This window comes from Phaethon aethereus, assembly GCF_964289735.1.
Source record: "Phaethon aethereus genome assembly, chromosome: 4".
Taxonomy (NCBI): domain Eukaryota; kingdom Metazoa; phylum Chordata; class Aves; order Phaethontiformes; family Phaethontidae; genus Phaethon; species Phaethon aethereus.
This window is the reverse complement of record NC_138578.1, coordinates 53,886,515-53,907,279: the sequence shown is the minus strand read 5'-3', so window position 1 is coordinate 53,907,279 and position 20,765 is coordinate 53,886,515. Positions and strand designations below refer to the sequence as shown.

The following is a 20,765-nucleotide window of genomic DNA, read 5'->3' as shown; positions in this document are numbered from 1 at the left end:
GAGCTAGACCTTTTTACAGTGCTGTGTCTTCCCTATGCGTTTCTGCTAAGGATAAAATGGCGGAACCAGACATGATGAAGCAACATAGCCAGTACAACTTCTAATTTACTTAATTCAAGATGTTAGAATTCAAAGTGGATGGCTTATCAGAGACAGTGAGGTAATAGCTTCTACTGTAGTTCTTTTGGAAGACTCATAATGAGGAAGATGCTCTCAGTTAAGTGTACTTTTGTCACTGCAAATACTTGATTACCAAGACCACTGGTAATTCCCTTTAAGGCGTTAAAGACAACTAAAACCAATTTACACAACCCTTTATTAATAAATATTTCTCTGTAAAGATACTGTAAAAGGGCATTCATTCAAATCTCTTAAAAAGTTATTTGACAATGGTTGATTTGAGCAGTGCACACTTCATCTTGGAACTCATACTGTACCTGTCATTGACATTTAATTAATATATACATGTAAGTATATTCTGCACTTTAGAATACAAGAAGTAACTCCTACTGACTTCAACGGAGTTTAAGTATATGCTTGACTGAATTGAAGCCAAGGAGGGCCTAGGCTCATAAAAGATAAACTACTCAGTTTATACAAACTATAATAAACAGGTCACTACTACCAGCCATATGCAATGCAGGCTATGTCTTCATAAATCAAGTTAAAAGTTAGATTCAAAAAAGGACTTGGGTTACCTTGTGACGGCATAGAAACCTCCTCAGACTACACAAACACCAGTCTGACACATGGAAGAGCCAGGTACAGGCTAGGAAGGAACCTCAGGGCACAGGCTAGGCTGGACTCACAGCAGGGAATACATTCCTCCCTCAGGGAGACAAGCATGTTATTCCATGCTGCAGAGTATGGCACCTTACCACAGTTTCTCCCAGTCCTGCAGGTGTTTGAAGCCAAACTGCTGACTCTGATTACCTTACAACATTCAAATCCAAACCATCTGAAACATGTTCTTCCATGAATTGGAACTGGGAAATGAGGGAGGGACAGTGAAGCTTCTGGCTGGGTGCTGAGCAGCCATCCTCATTCCATCAGGACAGACAGTCAAACATCACTTTACCTACTCTGGACAATGCCTAGTGTGAAATGCTATCCAAGAAGTCTGTAAAGAGCACCTTTTGCCTATAGTAAAATAGGCAGAGAGGTAGACAGTACCTGTGAATTCTTAATTTACAAATGTAAACAATAGAAAAGAAGCAGCCTAACATCTTAGCTGTTCTTTTTTTCCTGTTATATACAAATCTAGGCAATAAACATAATCATTTCTACAGCCAACAACAAGCTTTGTTCCCCATACTACAGGGGAAGAGAAAACCTCTCCTGGAAGCTTATCAACTCCTTCTGCTGTTCCACTCTTGGCATTCAGGATCCACACTTTGCCATCTGTAGATACTGCTGCCAAAAGAATTTTGTCCTTTAAGTCATGGCTTTGAAAAACGAATGGTGTTCCATATACACTTGAAGTGGCTTCAAATTTCCACAGTAAATTACCCTCCATGTTACAACAGTAGATACAGCAATCGTGGGAGCCAAAAAATATTTCTTGCTTAGTTAAAGTTGAGATGCATGGAGATGAAAACACTGGTCCATTAGTGGGAAACTGCCAAACCTACAGAAAGAACATAACTACCCATTATCAAAGGTTGTTCACATTTTCAGTTTGACAGCAGCTGTAATTTTTTAATGGATTAGTTGTTGCCAAGAGAGCATTTTATTTCAAGAGCATACTAGATTTCAGTGAGGGCTGGTAAATACTTGTCAAATTACAAGTTAAGTTTTACACACAGAGTAAGTAAGTGATAAAAGACTCATAAAATGGATGTGCAGGAGTTAACTACCTACTGTGAGGCTCACGTAAAGATGGCCAACTTGGGAAAAGAATATTCTTGGGCTGTTGCACCACAATTAACAATAAATGTTGAGAATTCTGTTAACATGCCATTCTTTGCCAAAAAAGCAAACATTCCTTTCATAATATCGATTTCCTCTGCTCATGCTAATCTGGTGCAGATCAATACCGAACTGCTAGAGAGTACTAGAACTACTCAAGAAAATATTAGTTCTGCAACACTGCTGCAAGGAGACAGAGTGCAGGGAATGGGCTAACATACATTTTATAATCAGAAAAGGCTTAGGAATTGCCATGTATACTGCATCTCAGGCAAACAACAGAAACTGTGTCAGTTGTTTTAACACCAGATACAAACCACATTAATCTCTGAGGAACTAAAAAAAAAATTCCCATTTAATTCAGTGTAAAGGCTAACACATATTTTGCCAGAATTATAATTTGACTTTTTTTTGATAAATGCATAAACATTCTAAGAAACATTACTTCTAAAGAGCCACCATCTTACAGAAGAGATGGCTTTAAACATGCTTGAAAAACTCCAAACACAAAACCGTACCATTTCATTTGCTGGCACTACTCTTGACCATTTACTTCGGCTGTAAGCTCCGAACTAGAAATTCTGTTACTGCATCAAGCAGCTTGAGAGTTTGCAGTTTTGCCATGAACTGCATGGACTACCCTAGGCAGGGTTTCTACTTTCCCCTCTCTATAACAATAAACACTTCTATTTGGTTCACAAAAATGTGTATGTTAATCATTAAACCTCAGAAAACAGTATTAATAAAGCATCTTATTGAGGGTTTTGTGATGAACATACAAAGCCCAACACCACCACTTTTACCTTTTCTCCAGAGTGAGTGTAACAATATAAGTTTCCATCCACACACCCAACACAAACATACTTCTCATTGCAGTGAGGAGAAGAGAAGAGTGGTTTTCCCAGGAAGCTTTTCCAAATCTTACCCCCCGTCACCTGTAAATGGCAGCATGGAATATCAAATGCTTAACACAACTGTAAGCAGCTACACAAAACAACCTTTCCTTCACAGCTTGACCCAGCCCTTAAGGATTGGGGGACTGAAAAAAGGCAAAGAAAAACAGGCTTCTCTCATCCAGAATGCACTGTTCAAATCTTCTTCCAACAAAATGTTTAGTGTTCTCCCTGGGATACTCAATACCCCTGTTTCACCCTTCTTTTCCTCCAGCTAGGCAAAATAATAATAATGTAGTAGTAGTACTAAGAAATGACAGATTCATTTTTTATTCCATACCCAGCTCCTCAGTACGTGACGAGGACCAATGAAGGAGAGGATATCTTGAAAACAAGTTATATTGATTATGTCATAATACATAAATACAGTAGGAAATGCTGCAACCCAGAGTCTAGGATTGTCACAATCCGCTCCTAACGTAGCCTGCACGTTCCTATTTTTATAAATAATTACTTGAGGTTAGAGCTGGGTTTCTCAACTACCTCTTGCTCAGGATTAGGGGAAAAAATAATCTGTTTTTTCTTAACCACAGCCCACTAGAGCTGCAGAACCATACACTGGTTTTCTAACACTAGGTTGGGTATTACTGAGGAAACTTGTAGTGGGTGGGAGGTAAAGATGGTTAGGACTGATGCTCTGGGTTATGAGGACAAAAACATGAACAGCTGCTTCAAGTGACTGTTCCCTTTATCAGGCAGGAGCAGCTGTAAGCCAACAATGCCTCAGAAATCCATGAAAATACTCCACATCTATCAAGAATGCCATTTCCCCAGTGGACAGAACAGAACTGCAGTCCAAGATTAAGGGGGACAGCTCTTTAAATGAATGTGGGGAGGGAAACAGTAAGAGGAATGAAGAAGCTTCTTGCTCTATTCTGTTCTGATCTCAGCAAGTATTTTCTTCCTAATCCTCCTGTCAAGGGGAGGGAGGAAAAAAATAATCTACAGACACGCTCTCAATCACTAGTTTAACTGATAAGGTAGTATATGGGAATGAGAAGACACTGATTCCAATTTTGGCCTGCAGCCAGCATGTAAATGCAAGCAAGTCACTTTGGTTCCCTTTATCACCAGAGAGCTTTCTGACTTACAGGAATTATTATGGTAACCTTGTGTATAATAATAAGGCCCTCAAGTGAAAAGTATCTTATGGTAACATATGATCATCTAGTTCCTTTCATCAGAAAAGTGATCTTCAGAAATGCATTTTGGTTTCATTTAAATTTGAGACTGGTATCAAAGTAAGCAAAGGTACATACTGGGTTTACAGCCAATAATAGTCCTCCTAGTGTAGCAACATAAAGATGATGTGGAAAAGAACTTAGACAAGGAGATGAAAACACAGCTCCACCTTCGCAATGTAACTTCCATATACATGCCTTTTTCTGTAAGCACACGATAAAAAAAAATTCAATTGAAGTTAAGGCTGATCATGTTTACAAAGCCCTTCTAATATCAAAGCTTATCAAACTGCTTTACTCCACAAATACTAGTTAAGAATTGAAGATATAATCTACATGCTATTACAGCAGCTAACACATATGCTGTTGGCTACTTTCTCTTCCAGTAAAAAGAAATTCAGTTAATGAAGAGGCGGTATCTGCCCCTTTTGTTTTCCATCTCCCTTCATCTACTCTTTTAGAATGTGAGATTGTCTCGCCACCATTACGTCATAGTTTTATTTCTACCTGGGCACCCTATTCTGAAACACCCACAGAGAATTTAGTAACTAAGAAACTTAAGATTTGTTTTCAACCAGGACGAGTAGCACAAGAACCACGGCTGAAAACACCACTAAAACTACTTAGTACCACATAATCCCATCCCCACTCCCAGCAGGCCTAATGATTTCAGAAGTGTAATTGTGGTCTCCTAAGAATACTAACACTCGTGGAGCTTCACCTGGTGTACCACAAATAGGGTCTAAGTTGCAAATTTGTTCTTCTGTACATAAAAGTCAGTGTTCTTACGTAAATATCCAAAGCATACACATGTTGGTCATGTGATCCTATGTAGACTAGTCCATTGGAAGGGTCTACAACTGCAGAGCTTTTCACAGTATCTTCTGTGACAAAAGTCCAGTGTATTTCTCCATCACTGCTTTGAAGCACATACACTAAGCCATCATAACAACCTGTGTGAAATAAAACACAACAGGGGAAAAAAGGATAGCGAGTATTTGTATTTATGGTGTGATTTATGCTGCTAGCTGCATCACTTCTGGAGAGAAGTAAGACGACTCACAAGGTACAGTTTCAAAACATTTTCCAAAGCTCCTCCTCTTCTTTTAGCTCAAAGTCTTTGCTGATAGTTCATACATTCAAAGTTGATTGTTCTGTGTGTTCTTTCCTGGTTACATTTAGAATATTCTTATTTCACTGCCTTTCTACCAAATTTTACAGTAATAATATTAGAAGATATGGAGAGTTGCTGAAAAGTGAGAATAAGGATGGTTTTTTAACTACCTCTTTCCCTAATTTTCCTTTCTGAAAACAAAGATGCTGAAAGAATAAAGTCTGTATGTTTTCTAATGAAAACTGAACTGTAGTTCTAGAAATTCCTTCAGTTTTAATAAGACATTTAATTTTGTTAAATAGCAATCAAAACACTAGCAAAAATACGGTAACATTAGCTTTGCATAGAAAACCTCACCACCTGGACATATGTGCTAACCAGTGATACAGATGTATTAGCTAAAAAGGTAACACTAAGATGAATAATGGCAACTCCACTGAAAACGGGTATGACAAAACCAAAAAACTATGCAAACATGTTCTTTACATTTCCAGAAAGAAGAGTCAAAGGAGATAATTACACTCTGTGGAAAATAATCTGAGGCACCATGTACTAATTTCTACCTCTATCAACCTTTAAAGACATTTTAAGACTGTATCAACCTTTCCATACTTTTTTTAAAAAACAGTTTAAAGGTCACACCTTAATCATCTGCTAAAAAGAAACAATACCCACTGACTATTCCTTAATAAGGCCTTATTAATAAATTTGCATATAATAAACCACAAGTGTGTATGTTTGATAAGCTCCATCATTGGCTTTCATGAAACTTAAATTACTTCATTCCGTTTTTATTTTACAATAAATTCGTTCAGAAGCAGATATGGAAATTTATGGATAAGTGTAGATGGAGGGCATTCAGAAGTAAGAAATAAGATTCTCTGTCATTCATCTTGTATTTAGCAGAAAAAAATAATTTAAAATGAAGGCTAAAACAAAAGACCTACCAACAACAATGAAATTTCCACACTTCGATACGCAGGCAGAAGATTCAATACGATCTCCAAGGTTCTTCTCCCATTTTAACTCTCCCAAATCTAGATCAATTGCCTGCATTGCATGAGAGTGAGAACCGACATACACAGATGCAGATACTCCTCCTTTAGATGCTATTATAACCAGTGGTGATGCATCAACACATTTTCTTGTATTTGACTTCCATCTTATGCATAATCCCAACTCTGCCGTTGTTACACGACTACATTCTGCATGGATTCGCTGTACAGAGCAACAGTCAGTTTTATTTGCCTTGTTCGTAACTGTTAAAATTCTGTTCTCCATTTCATACCCTTGTGCATGGCTTTTCATTATACTTGGAGTCACTACATGCAGAAATGATGGTTGCTGTAGCTGTTCCACTCCTATCTGTACTGTATTATTTGGTTGCATAAAAGACTTGGTGAAATTCACAGAAAAAAGATGATTTCCTCTGCTTAGAGCAATAAATGAAATTAACCCTGAAGCAACCTCAAGACCTCTTTCAGATTTCAGTTTAATATATTTTCCATGGAACTCGTCTCCACTGTCCCCACTTAATTTTCTTTTCACAACATTGTCATAATTCATTAATTGGTCTTCATCTGGAAACAGAATTTTAAGAATATGTCTATAAACCTCTTCAATTGAGCGGCTGAGAATGACTTCAAGGAGTCCAGGCACAGCTTTGCCTAGTAGCATCTCAATTTCATCATAAAATCGTAGAGCCTTTAAGGAGTCTCCACCATTGTACAGAAATACTGCATCTTTAGAAATTCCAGTGGAATCACCTGGGAGACCCAGAACAGACTAGAAAAAAGGAGAAGAAAAGAGGTAACAGTCTATGAATGTTACACCATGGTAAAATCCACCGAATACCCAGAAGTCCCACTAAAGGTCAACAACTGAAGAAACTCACTACTCTGCAAAGAAATCACATGAAACATGTTAGTGCCAATAGAGGTAATGATGGAACAAGAGTTGGGGAGGAACGGGGAAACAGGGAGATACTAGTTCTGTTACTACAAAATACTTTGTTCAATTACAATTCTGCAGCCTAAAGAGTTAAAGCAAATTGAGCTGTCTTTTTGTTGGCCATTTTCAGTCTCGATACTATAACTTTGCAGATAAAACACTGATGCCTTTTGATAAAATTGGTTTAGGTGCTTTATTTTATTAATAAAACTTAAATACACTGATATCTTCTACATCGGAATTATTTAAGTAACCTTACTTATCTACCTACTTTTGAAGCTATAACCTCTTCAATTCATGAAGGATTTTGGATTTGGCATTGTTACTACAACACACAGCAATTACTATGTCTCCTTCACTGCACTCCCTGCTTGTTAAGTCTGGGTGTGAAGTCCAGACTCTGGTTTTGCAAGCCACCTTCTGCTGTCCATAATGGGTCTAGGGCACATCCCAATACTCTGGGTTATCATTTCTATAGCCACCAGCATGGTAAGTATCAGCACAGACAAACTGTGTTCCTAATTTCACTACATTTACTTGTTCAAGTCCTAGCCACAGCAAATTCTACTTCCAGGTGAAACTTGGAAGACTACCTCTGAAGAAAAAAAAAAAAAAGTAATACTGTTTGGCATCACATTTCAGTACCTTGAAAAACCAGTTTTTAGCACAGAAATTTAGAAACAATGCAAACAAGCAGTCCATGAGACAATTAAGTAACTGTGCCATCTATTTAAAAAAGACTCTTCAATTCATAGTTACTTTGAGAAATAAGAAACTCTACTAACACAGTAGCTATTTTGTACAAAGTTTCCAAGTCCCAGTTCCTTGTTTCCCTTAGGGATACCTTCCTTGTCATGTGAAGCAGTATTCAAAAAGCTACTGACAGGTTACGTCCTTCCTATGCTAATTGCTTATACCTCATAGCCTGAAGTTTTATCTGATAGAGGAATATAAATTACTCCCTCTTGGCCACTGCAGAGAGACTATATTTAAGTATTAACTGAACAGAAAGAGCCGTACTGCTTAAATCTATAGGCGGCTAGAATGTTCTGGTTGCATTAGTCATACTTCTTAAAACTGTTTAATTCCTGACACATGTATAATGATCCACTTGCAAAGATAAAAAGGCAGCTCAAAATACTACCTTCCATAAATACTGCAATCTTCCCCATAGTTCCTCTGCGCCACTCAGCTTACTGTCACGCCTTCTGGAGTTTAGATGGTTCTGGTAAATCTTGTTCAGTTCAGATATATCAACTTTGCCTTTGTAGAAAATAAAGTACGATTTTTTTCATTGCTCTTTTAGCATTGACACTTCCAAAACTTGCTCTGCCCAAACTGTCACTCTATTCTGGTACACACTTCCTTATTCATTCTCCACAGCACCTATTTTTTTTTTTATGCTATCAACTACACTTAACAGAACCCAGTAAGGTTTTTGAAAATTTACCCTAGCCTCCCACATAATCCCACCTTCAGGGCCTGATCTTTCCCCAGCTGGAGTCAGGGTTCTGTTGCAGACTGCAACGCTGCACACTTCTCAGTTCCTGTTAATACTAAATTGATTTGACTCTTGAATGAAACATTATCAAGAAAACATAATACGTGGTCATCATTTCCTACTAGGAGTTAGTTATGTAATCTATGTATTTAAAAAGCATGAATCAGGTACCTGATTTTGGTCAATTAAAAAAAAAGGCATGGAGATCATTAAAATAAGTGGCAAGGGTACTTAATAGTTTCATTTACCATGTGATGTTAAAGGCAAAGCTTTAATCAACACAAGCTCATCAGGGACTGCATGAGCTGGTAGACGTTTCTGGAGTTCTTTAAGTGTTTCCCTCTTTTCTAAATTATCTTTGGGTACAACAAACAGGATAAGTTTTTCCTGCTGATACCAGGTCACTGCACAAGCTTCTACCTGACAAAGATCTTCAGCAGCCTGTAATTAAAAAACATTAGTCTTGCTTTGAAATGCAGTTCATCGATAGAGTAAAAAGAATAAAACCAACAATTTTTAAAAGTACAATTTAAAATTTATATTTGTCTCTCATTCCTACATCCTATGAAATACCTTCTCTTGCAGCTAAAGTTTGTACTTACTTACATAAACATGAACTCAGAGATATATGTATTATTTGCCTAAGTGCCGTGAATAAGGTATAATCCACGAGTCTGACATTCAGTCTTGTAGAACAATCACTATACAAGCACTGCAGTGCAACATTCAGTACTTTTCAGGTGTTCATACACTTCTCAGTTCTGCTAGAAGAAACCATACAATAAAACAGATTTCCAAGAACTCAGAAACAAACTTATCCCTAAATTCTGTGACTAGATTTTTGATAATACACCCTCCCAATTTCTTTAAGGCTCCTAAAAGTCATCTGAAGGTGAGTAAACACCCATTTCTCATGATGTTGTGTTCCTTATCCCTGCTCTTTTATACTGGCATACTCTACTCACTAGATGTTACATTACCTGCTGCAAACATTCAATATTAAAACGTTTGCCGTGACGCTTAATCTGATTGTCTTTCCGACCCAAGAAGAACAACTTTGCATTCTGCACTCTTACAAAATCTCCTGTTTCTCTCATTGTGCCCAGAGGTACAGTTATTTCATCATCAAGAAAGCAGATTCGTTCTTCACCACCTACACAAGAAAATATCACGGTCACATACACTAAATGGCTAACTGTAAATGAAAATTATAAGGACTATTTTATCAAATTCTCCTAAACTGTAACAAGCATTATAAGAAGTACTAAAAGATTAGTATCAATGGCTAAACTTCTGCAATGTACAAACTGGGCTATGCAGCTAACTTAGTTAATACACAGAAATTACTTCAACTGAGAATGTCGAAATGCAAGCAGGGGAAAAAAGTCAATATAATGAAAGCACAGTCTGCAGATAAAATTATGGTAATTTGCTGTTCATTATTCCAGCCACCTAAAATACCATCAGAAGGTTCCTAGCCCAATGGAAACTTAAAATGCTATATTAATTCAGACACCAAGTAAGATAACCAACATATTAAAACTCAATCAATTAAGAAAAGAATCTTAGAAGAATAAGAAATATAAAATAACCTATAAATATTTGTCCCTCGCCTTCTAGAACTGCAGTACCATTGGTATCTCTGACCTCAACTTTTGTTCCAAGGAGCGGTGATCCCAAAGGTATAGGGAAATCAGTTCTAAATATATTAAAGAGAGAAATAGTAAGAATCTTTCTCTTCTGAACACAAATCAACTGTTCCAGAAATGAGTTAGCATACAGTCTTTTAAAGGGTTGGTATCAGAGCAAAAGTAGATGGTTGGGTCTTCCTTCTACAAATGTTTCTTCATTAAAAACATCTCAATTATTTCAAAATTAAAAACCTCATCAGTGTGCATGGGTTTCATTATCATATAACAACAAACACAGAATGATAGAAAATAAGGCTTGAATGGACCCTGAAATATCCTGAGTACCCTGAGAGTTTCAGACAGTTTTTAAGTCCCCCAGGTTGAAAATCCCATCAAGTCAACCAATTTAAACACATGTAACTGCTTTCTAATTAATTCTTTCACTGTGCCACCTAGTTTGAGCTTTCGTTCTATTTTATCACTGACATTGTGGCAAAAAGTACAGCTGACTTTCAGAAAACACTGAAATAAAAGAAATTGTAATTTCAATGTCACGTATCTATTATAGACTTCTGTTGAGCTGCAGACCAACTCCTTCCTTTGCCTTCATTCTCTAGCCTCTTCATGCACTTGCAGAACCTCATTTATTGAATATAGATGCTATTTCTAAGTGGGAGTAGAGAACAATATACTTTCTTCAATAAAGCAAAATTTAATAAGCAAAGTAACTTTAAATAACTTTGGTAATATATGAGGTTAGACATAGGTTCCAGTTCAATTTCTATCATGAAGTCTCATATTTTAACCTAACAGTTCTTGTTCAACTCATGTCATTTAGGCTGCTGAAACCTCTCCTTTTCTCTCATCAGTCAATGAATTCTTTATCTCAAGTTGGCAAATAAGCAGTCAAATTTTGTAAAACATGTATTTTTGCCAAGTTAGAATGTTCTCCTTTTCCTTCCTCTGGTCAGCTTAAAAACATATATACTTGACAAATAGGTATGAGAAAGCATCCCAGATGTTCGATGTGTCTGCCCTGTACTATGGGGAAGTCCCAACACAAAGACAACACCAAAAAAAGAGTAGAATTTAACATCGCCAAACAAAACCCCACGATTCATACATATACCATAGAACAGCACAAATAAAAGACAAACACCACCTCATTTGGCCATTATTATTAAGAGATTTGGGATCAGACATTTAATTTTGACAAATTTATCTAAAAAAATGAGGAATGCAGACCACTAAGGCACTAACTTTGTGCTGATTTTTTTTTCATTTTCTAGCGTTCTAGAAAACTGCCAGTTTCCACCATTCAGCTAGCAAATATAAAAGCCCACTGTACTCCAGCTGTCCTACCAATACTAAGAAACACATGTAGAACACATCAAATGGTCTGTCCTGGTTTTGTTGTATCTGGGGCTGCTTACTGCAAAGGAACCCTAATTCCCTTTGCAATGACGCTTAGAGGGAACAAGCTCTGAGGTGAAGGGTGGGAGACAACAGTCAGAGACTATAAAAACTTCCATCATTCTAACTGCACATCAGTTAGGACTGAAGATCAACGCATTATCTTTGGAGCACAGAAACTTCGAGTAGAAAAAAAAAGTTTCACTGAGGAGAAGGTAATGTTTAAATTCAGAGAAACCCGAATAAAAATCAGTTTTGCATGAAAATTTAATAACACTTTATGATCACCCACTGTTTTCAGTCTTCAAGGGTTTAAGTACCTAGTTAATATATCGTATCATTTGTCCAAAACATCGCATTTCATAAGACATGTCTAACTCAAGTCACATGCGTAATTATCATGCCAGGGAATAATTACACATTTCAGAGACCAAATGAAACACTGAGCTAACTGGAAGTACCTTTCACGACCTTGACACTCCTGCAATTCTAAGATACAATTAGTAAAAAAAAAAAGTCAGTAATGGCGTGAAAAATGGGAGTGCTAAAGGATGAGAAGAAAGTACTTCTGGAAGTCCAAGTAAAATTACTGTGACACCTTGCATGAGCCACTTTGGACAAGTTTCTGCCATCCATACTAGTCAAGTAATATCAGTGGGAACATTCACCAAATAGTATATAATGTTAGAAAAAAAGCCCTGTACCTAGTCTCCACTTAATCAATTATTTGTGGAATTTTAAAAACTGTAGGCAAAAGCACGGTAGCAGTAAGAAACACATGTATATCTACTGATTACATTTGAAAGTAATCTTTGGGCATTTTTCCTTAAAATTAAGTAAATCTCCAAACTATTATTCTGAATTTGATAGAGCTAAGCTATGAGTATATCTTTGTTCCAAGGCCCATCTTTGTACAGAGCGCCATTTCTTTACTCTCAGTGAAAGCTGTGTTAGGTTTCTTCCCTTTGATCATGCAAGATCTCACTAGAAAAGCCTCATGATGAGCAAGAGTATGGCTAACTGAAGTTAATAGCAAACTGGGTAGGAGCCGTTTGCCTGCAGAAGTGCAACACTGATTCAATATTGCCACAGAGTTGAAGACAGCACACCCTGGACTGGGTTAGCCAGGATCAGCATGTGAATTCACCGGCTGGAATTAGGAAGAGGTCTAAATACAGAGATGACTAAAGCAGAGACCATCATGACACTTTATGTGAAACTTAACAAGTCTACAGGATTTCAGACTGCAGTTCTGTGGTTCAAGCATCACTGATCAACAGCTTGTACTTGAGGGGGCTGTATTAAGAGTACAAGAGGATGGATTAGTCTATTTATACATAAAAACCAAATGTAACTTCTACCAGCATAAACACTCATGAGGACTCAGTAGCCCTGGAAACCGAGGAGATCGAGGTTCTATTTCCAGTGATTTTCATCATTCACATGCCAAGCCATGAAAACAGTAAAATTTACTACCTAAAATCAGGACTAAAAACCTCCTCAGGAATCTTGTAGCAAGTGGCCCAGCTTGACACTTCAGTAATACCATACAGATTAAAAATACTTGTTTTGTTCTCGTTGTGCTTCCAACTTTTCAAGAGATTCAGTACAGGAAATGCTTCACCACCAAGGGCTAAGACACGGAGTGAAGTATTTGCAGACAACACTGTTGATTTAATAATGTCAGCTCCAAACCTTCTGAGAAGTGTTGGTGTTACCTGAGTGATACATATTAAAGGGGAGGGGGAAAAAAAAAAAAAAAAAGCCTGTTACATTTTTTAAGTATATGTGCAATCCTCTTCCTGCTTTATCATACCCACTGCATAGCTACATTGTGGATGAACTTAATCATCTAGGTATAGTAGATGGCCTCAACCATCAGATACCAATATAGATTGTGTTGGTTTTTGCAAGATTTTGTTTATTGTGTGAAGCACTATCAGCACCAATCTATGTTCTTCTGCGGAGTTTCTACTTTATTTAGAAGTGTTATGGGTTCCATGTTGTGTCTCAGCTATTATCTAAAGTGTGTGCATATCAGTTCTTCTGTTAACTACTTTGAAATAGAAAGCAGCAAAACAGTACTCTCTTGATGTTGCTGTTTGGGCTTTTCTTCCCTTCACTCCAGCATCCTACAGCTAAAATATAACCTATATATCTGATTAACCTTCATACAGAAAATTTAAAGACCTTTCTATAACACTAAAAATTCGTAAGATGCCAGACTTTGTGTTGTTCCTGATTTGTGTAAATATACCAGTTTACAAAGATTAGTTCTTCTGAAAGCTTTCACCCCACTCTCTAAAATAAGGGGGGGGGGGGGAAAAGGGGGGAAAAAACCCCAAACAAAACAGATTCCTTAAAATACAGCTACTTCTTTAAAGCTATTGGTGGTATAGAGCCCTTTCACTGAGGGGGAAAAACCGCAAATCATTTTAACAGACACTCACACTTCACTCTTAACTATTTTTTCTAGCAAGAGGACTGGAAAATTAATGTAATTATTTCTTACCACATTATTTTCTTCCAGTAATGGATGGAGACCATCACTTTTCAACTTATCATTTTAACTTAAAAAAATTATCGTGAAGAAAAAAGGGGGTAAAAAATTACTCTTCCCTCATAATCGCTTTTCAGATTTCTCAAGTCTGCTTGAGCAAGTCAAGAGAGGAAGGTAATGCCTTGCTACAACTTAAGAAACATCATAACATTATTCATCATCAGTTAAGCTATGAGGAGAACATATTTGTCATTAATTCAGATGAGAAGCCCTCTTTTCACTGATTAAGGCAATGATAAAAAATAAAAATATAAAGCACTAAATCAAACTTTTCTTAGGAAGACATTTTAAATATCTTCATTCCACTAAATTCCACCTCTCTCTATTAATGCTTAACATGTTTTAAAAAAAAAAAAAATCTTTAAAAGTCTTTAAAAAATATGTAAGAAGCCTCATATAAACAGGTTGCCTGAAAACAGTAAGTGTTGCTGTGGAGTCAATTATTCTCTTGCTCTCATTACTGTAAAAACTACAAACATTTTATCATCCTATAAATGACACTGGTTTAGTTGTATTTTTAGCATAGAGACTACCATTAAAACTTAAAAGTTGATGTTAGAGCCTTTCCTCATAAACAAGACCATTAAAAAGCACTAAAAATTTCTGTAACAGGTTACTCCACTACCAGATTCTTCAGAAGTAACTGCTTAATTAACAGAACAATTTAATTCATTCTCAAGAATTAATTTTTTTTTAGGATGAATATTGATTTTGTCTTTCGCTTATTGTTTTCTGCCACAAAATGTTTAAGGCTTTGATCAAATGGTAATTTTCTGAACAGCTAACATGCTACAGCAAAAAGGATAGCATAAGCTATGCTTTCAAGGAAGAATACTTCTGCTGTATTATCATTAGCACCCAGACTGGTGAAAAAGTAGTACACATTAGCAAAGGCGAGAAGCAAGACACCAAGGACACTTATCTTAGGTGTTGCCTACCTGCAACACTGTCACGTGGTGATGGCGAAATAGAGCAGCACAGAGCTCCCCAGGCATCATTTTAATAGTGTTTGGTACTACAAGAATAGAGGCTCCACTTGTCAGAGCAATGAACAACTCAACCACAGATGGGTCAAATGTTAGAGGAGAAGCCAGGAACAGCATATCATCCTGGGTGATCTCAAATATGGATCTAAAATAAGAAAGCTAAGAATTACAAATCTGATGCATGTTGTTAAAAAAATTTCCAAACTGGAAGAGCAGCATGAAAGGAATGTGCTTCAGCAAAGCTAAGGTCTCAAGGGCTACTCTGAATATATAGGCATATGCCGGCCAGACAATTTGAGCAAGAGCTTCTACATCAAGACTGTAACTACTGATTAAGCTAACGAGGTCCTTTACAAAGATATCCACCACATTACACAGCAGTACGGTGCTCTGAAAGGCATATTTCAAATAATGGATACTCATTAAAAAAAAAAAAAAAAAAAGGTGTTATTTTCCATAATAGATTTTTTTTAGAAAGTACTAAATGAAACAGAAAGAAACCCAGGTAGCCTAAAAAGTAATTAGGACTTTAAAACTACAGAACACACTAAATATAACTGTGAACGATTAATTAACTTTGTTATCTATTTCTTTTAAGCCGCAAGCCAGAATACAATACTTATAGCACCAGCATATTATTTGAAGTACATCCCTCAAAAAATCAGGTAAAGCACCATTTAAACATTAAAAATAACATTTAAGAGAAACAAAATTTTCTATGATGCTATTTAGGAAACAACAGAAACAAACACAAAGAAACCTGAAAAGGCAGGGAAGGAGGAAGAAGTGAAGCAGTGTTAGCAAAAATCCAATCTACACTCCTCTGAAGTATTAAGACAGTTCCTAAACGTCAAATTTGTAAAAGCATTCAAAAAGAAAACTGGAAACTGCACTTACTTAAGATGCTGAATATTTGGCACTATACATTTATGAGGCACTCTGACTATTTTGGGGATCCCTGTCGTTCCTGATGTATGCAAAACGTATGCTAAAGAGTATTTCTGGCCAACGTCCATGTATCTTCCTTCTGATGATTTTACTTCGGTTTGATCTGGGCAAACAGTATATCCTGGCTGTGAGTTACCCCTAGCTTTGAAAGGTTCATATTTACTTTTCACATCATCTACTTGTGAATTTAAATCAGTGGTGCTCGAGCTCATTTGGAAGAGAGTTAAACCAATATGTTCTATTGTGGAAGAACTGTGGTAAAACCAACCAACATGGGACAGCTGGAATTTCTGTAAAAGAAAATAAACAATTTAAAAGGCAGAACTCAGGACACACTGTTACTGTTCTACGGCATGCAATGAAATATGAAACAGTGTTTCATACAAATAAGATGTGATTTTTCATGCCTCTACTTTTCAAGGACACACATCAGAATTTTATGCTTATGTATTTTTATACATTAAATATGAGTGAACACAGACTTTATAAATGCGAAATAAACAACTGTGAGCAAATAATGAAAAGAAAGATATAGAAAATATAAAAGAAAAAAAAAGATAAAAAAGGAAAATATACAAAAGAATTCTGCAGAAGACAAAGAACTCTGAATTACAACTAGATGGCCCAATCTTGTCTGTTCCCTTTGCAATCAGTGAGGGTACAAGATTTGAGAGGAGTTGGACAAAAGGAAACCAAAGAGTTAAACGAATTATTTTCAACTATTGCAAAGATTTCCAACTCTCAACCTTCATCTATGGAGAAACAATCCTGGAAAAGCCTTCCAATGCCAGTGCCCAACAAGCATGCCTGGACAGCACTGTAATAGGAAAGCTGCCAATTTTTTTGAACGGGAGGAGAAACACTTTGTACTTCTAATTTTACAGATGTTCTTTTCTTAATGAGAAAGACAACCTCTTGGCATCAAGAAACAAAACAACCCCATCCAAGCTTATTAAAACAGCAGAGAAACTAAATAGCTAGATGTTTCTAAATTGCCATTTAATGCTTCCTGTAGAAGCCTGAACACTTACATTTATCTTGTCATTCTCAACGAGAATATACTGAAGATTGCTTTTCTTCATGAAATAAGCAGATAACATTGGTGGTGCATCTGGATCAATAGGCGAATAGGCAGCTGGAACCTGAAGGATTCTAACAAGCCAAAAATGTTTTAAACATATAAAAAATTTAAGAAAATCCTCTTAAATGTCACTGTTTCTTTTATACTGCAGTTAGTTCCCAGAGCCAGAAACTGTAGTCATAGTAAGACTTTTAAAGATTTTGTTAGAAATAAAGTAGGAAGCAAATTACAATCAGTGTTGCCTTTTGGTATTTTACAGCAAGGAAAAAGATTAAGCTAGATGAAAACATTCAAAATTCTTCCTGGTGAAGCAGGCTGATGATGACAAAGGTATCACTGACATCACCAGCACCACATTTTAAAAGCTTCTGCTATTGACTAGGAACAACTACAGGCTTTTTTCTTTACACATATGCAACATGCATAAACATATTTGAAAACCACTGCACAAGTCTGCACACTGAAAACACCTTCTGTTCTCACTAGTCTAAAGAACCCAGCATAAGAAAATCTGAGCACGTACTGGAATTTCATCCCTAATATACAGAGGCACACGAAGTGTAGCTCTCATTCACTGCGCTCTACAACATAGTCCTTCCTCAACAGTTGCTCACTGCAATTCCCCCCTCTAGTGGCTCCGTTTGATAAAGACAAACACTTGAATTTATTAATGCCACAAAATGCCAAGATGAGTAAGTGGCGACTGAAACATGAACAGTTCCCATAAATCTTCACATTTCTTCTAAGGCTGGGTTCCCACGTACAATTAGTTATATTTCCTCTTTGTGCAAGTGAGTGATTTGTCACTGCAGTTGTGACGAGATCCAGAACGATGACTTGGAAACCTCAACATGCTGCATACTTGAACAGCCACTGGAATCAGCAAGCACCTAAGCCTGCCCTGCATCATATATAGCAATTAATTACTCAGCAATGATACCTGTAGGAATCAAAACTCCCCAGTAGTTTCCAGTCAGACAGCAAAAGAAAAATGTGTTGCTGCTCAGCTGATCAGGACGTAAGATAAATCAGGTTGGAAGGGACCTCTGGATGTCTCATCCAGCCTCCTGCTCAAGCAGGGCAGCTGTGACACCAGACCAGGTTGTTCAGGACTTTTGCCAGTCAGGTCCTGAAAACCTCCAGGGATAGTGCCTGCACAACATCCCTGGGCAACCTCCTCCACTGCTGGACTGCAGGAAAGGTGTTTCCTGATGAGTGCAAAAATTCCTCAGCTCTTCTGGAAGGTTTATGACTAATTCACTCCACTGAAATCTTTATAGTCAACTGCGATACATCTTCTTGTGCTATTATGTATTTTAGGTGCAGTGTAACAATAGGAAAACACTGACACAGATCATTCCCCTAGGAAGCAAAACCGCTGCTGTACACATCAGCTAAAGAAAATAAGCTTGCAATGCTGGGATTATATATTACATCATTAATGCAATGGATATAAAAGATACATATATAAAGGATACCAACATTAGAATGCATCAGCAAAAGTAGGATTTTTTTAAATTGCTGAATTAACATGAGTGTTGAGATCACAAACATTTCAATCTCCTAGCCATTAAATAATCAATGTCACTTTAGTGCTGCTTTGCTCATTACTTTTTTCTACAATATTTGTAATGGAACTGTAACTGTATACTCAATTAGCTTAAAGCATGAAATTTGTTTTCAATGCATTTTTTTTTTGCAAGACAAGAACACATTAAAAAACCTGCATACTTCTTTTTTTGTATATATACATTTATTCTGTTAGATCACCTCCATTTTTAAACAAGCACAAAGATACTAGTAATTATTTTTATATTTCTATAAATATGCTTAATCAAACACTTTTAAAAAAAAGGGTAGTTACACACACTTTAAATCAATGAACTTAAGATTCAAAAAAACTTTAGCAGTGGCTTTTCCAAACATTATAATACTGCCATCTTTTTTTCTTAAAGAGTGCAAGGCTCCAGTGTCTCTTGGCTGTATTACTATGGTATTACTGCATTTTAGTTGTTACCAAAAATATAAACAAACTGCAAATTTGCTTTAACAGACATGACCCTTAAAACAAAAATTGCAAGCATTCAAACCATTACCCTAAGATCCAAGATGGTAAGTTTATTCCTGGATAGCAGTAAAGGCCTACTTCACATTTTCCTTGCTGATCACAGTGCTTTTGAAGAAAAGCTGTTAACTCCATCGCAAGTTTAACCACTGTCGCATATGTGTAGAAAGTTGGAGGTTTGTCATTGCATTCATCGAACCAAACTGCTTTTCTATCAGGGTACAGGCTAGCTGCCCGATTCACCAGCTCCTGAAGGGTCATCTCAGCTGCATATCTTCAGCGTCCCTGAAAGATGAACAAACCAGACTGCATTGTCACTTTCTAACTTCTAATATTTCAGTCAAATTATCTAAGCACACAAACACTACCAAATAGGTATAAAGATACTTGGCAGAAAACATGCAGCTTCACCACACCTTATACTGCAAAAGTGTAAAGCTTAATACTTCTGCCGTTTACCGTGGGTCTTGCCCTATGGCCCAGAATACAGGAATTCACTAAGATTTCATTGCCCAGAGGTAGCTGCTTCCTCACCATTACACCTTTAAAACTGGGCACAACTGAATTACTAACTTTATTAACACAACTTAATTTAAAATCAGATTGTGAAATACGAATCTTTCCCTTTCAAGCACTAAACCCAACGCGACGCTTCCCAAGGCTCGCAGCGTACTGCTCCTGCCGGTACACGTCTCTGCCCTACGGGCCTTCCCGTCACGCCCGTACCGGGTGACGGAGCCGCCGACAGGAAGGTTCCGGGCTAAGGCCGCCTCTCGCGTCCGCTGCGGTGCCGGCTCCTCCACACGCCCGGCACGCTCAAAGCCCCCCGTTTTCACACACGGCCTGGCCGCTCCCAGGGTGGGCGGCTGCACCACAAGCATCGCGGGAGTTCTGCAGGACGGACGCCATCAGCGCGGGCCCACCGGGCCCAACGGCCGGGGCTCGCAAGAACGGTCACGCCACAGAGACCCCCACCTGAAGCAGCAGCGAGCAGCATCTCCCAGCGCCCTCCTTTGCTCCGCCACCACCTAGCAACGCGAAGGTTAGCGCTTCTGATTGGCCGGACAACGTTAGTCCTGCCCGACTCTGCAGTAACACCGTCCTCTCATTGGCTGATAGCGGTCGCGCTGTTTTGGCATCTACAAGCTGCGCCCTGCCCGCCGGTGGCCTGTGCGGGGCAGCGCCATTTTTTCCTGCGGGTGAGGGTAACAGCGAGTGCGCCAGCGCCCTCCCAGCCCTCCGGCAGTTTTTCTTCAGACAAGAGACTAAAAGAAACGCAGGGGGCCGGGGTGAAGGGCAAGGTTCCCCTGCCACGCTCACAGAAACTCGCCTCTGTCTCTGTATGCCCCCTTCCCTCCCCCCGGAGGTGGTACGGGCCTTCCTGCCGGTGCTATTGCTGTTGGGACGAGGCAAGTACGTTATTTCCGGGGGCGTACGCAGTGGTCAGCCGTTGCGGCGGGTGATAACGCTTCGC

General features: G+C 38.0%; 1 protein-coding gene across 1 annotated transcript; it reads right to left on the bottom strand.

Moving 5' to 3' along the window:
• Positions 1 to 1,219: 1,219 nt before the first annotated feature.
• Positions 1,220 to 19,552, bottom strand: AASDH (aminoadipate-semialdehyde dehydrogenase; the record flags this gene model as incomplete). Its single annotated transcript, XM_081998708.1, has 14 exons — positions 1,220 to 1,627; positions 2,712 to 2,843; positions 4,121 to 4,246; positions 4,832 to 4,995; positions 6,104 to 6,941; positions 8,251 to 8,369; positions 8,856 to 9,048; positions 9,588 to 9,760; positions 10,200 to 10,306; positions 13,128 to 13,369; positions 15,150 to 15,342; positions 16,095 to 16,435; positions 17,177 to 17,297; positions 19,323 to 19,552. 14 exons carry the CDS (start codon positions 19,550 to 19,552, stop codon positions 1,220 to 1,222), a joined length of 3,387 nt encoding a protein of 1,128 aa, XP_081854834.1.
• Between the last annotated feature and the right edge of the window lie 1,213 nt (positions 19,553 to 20,765).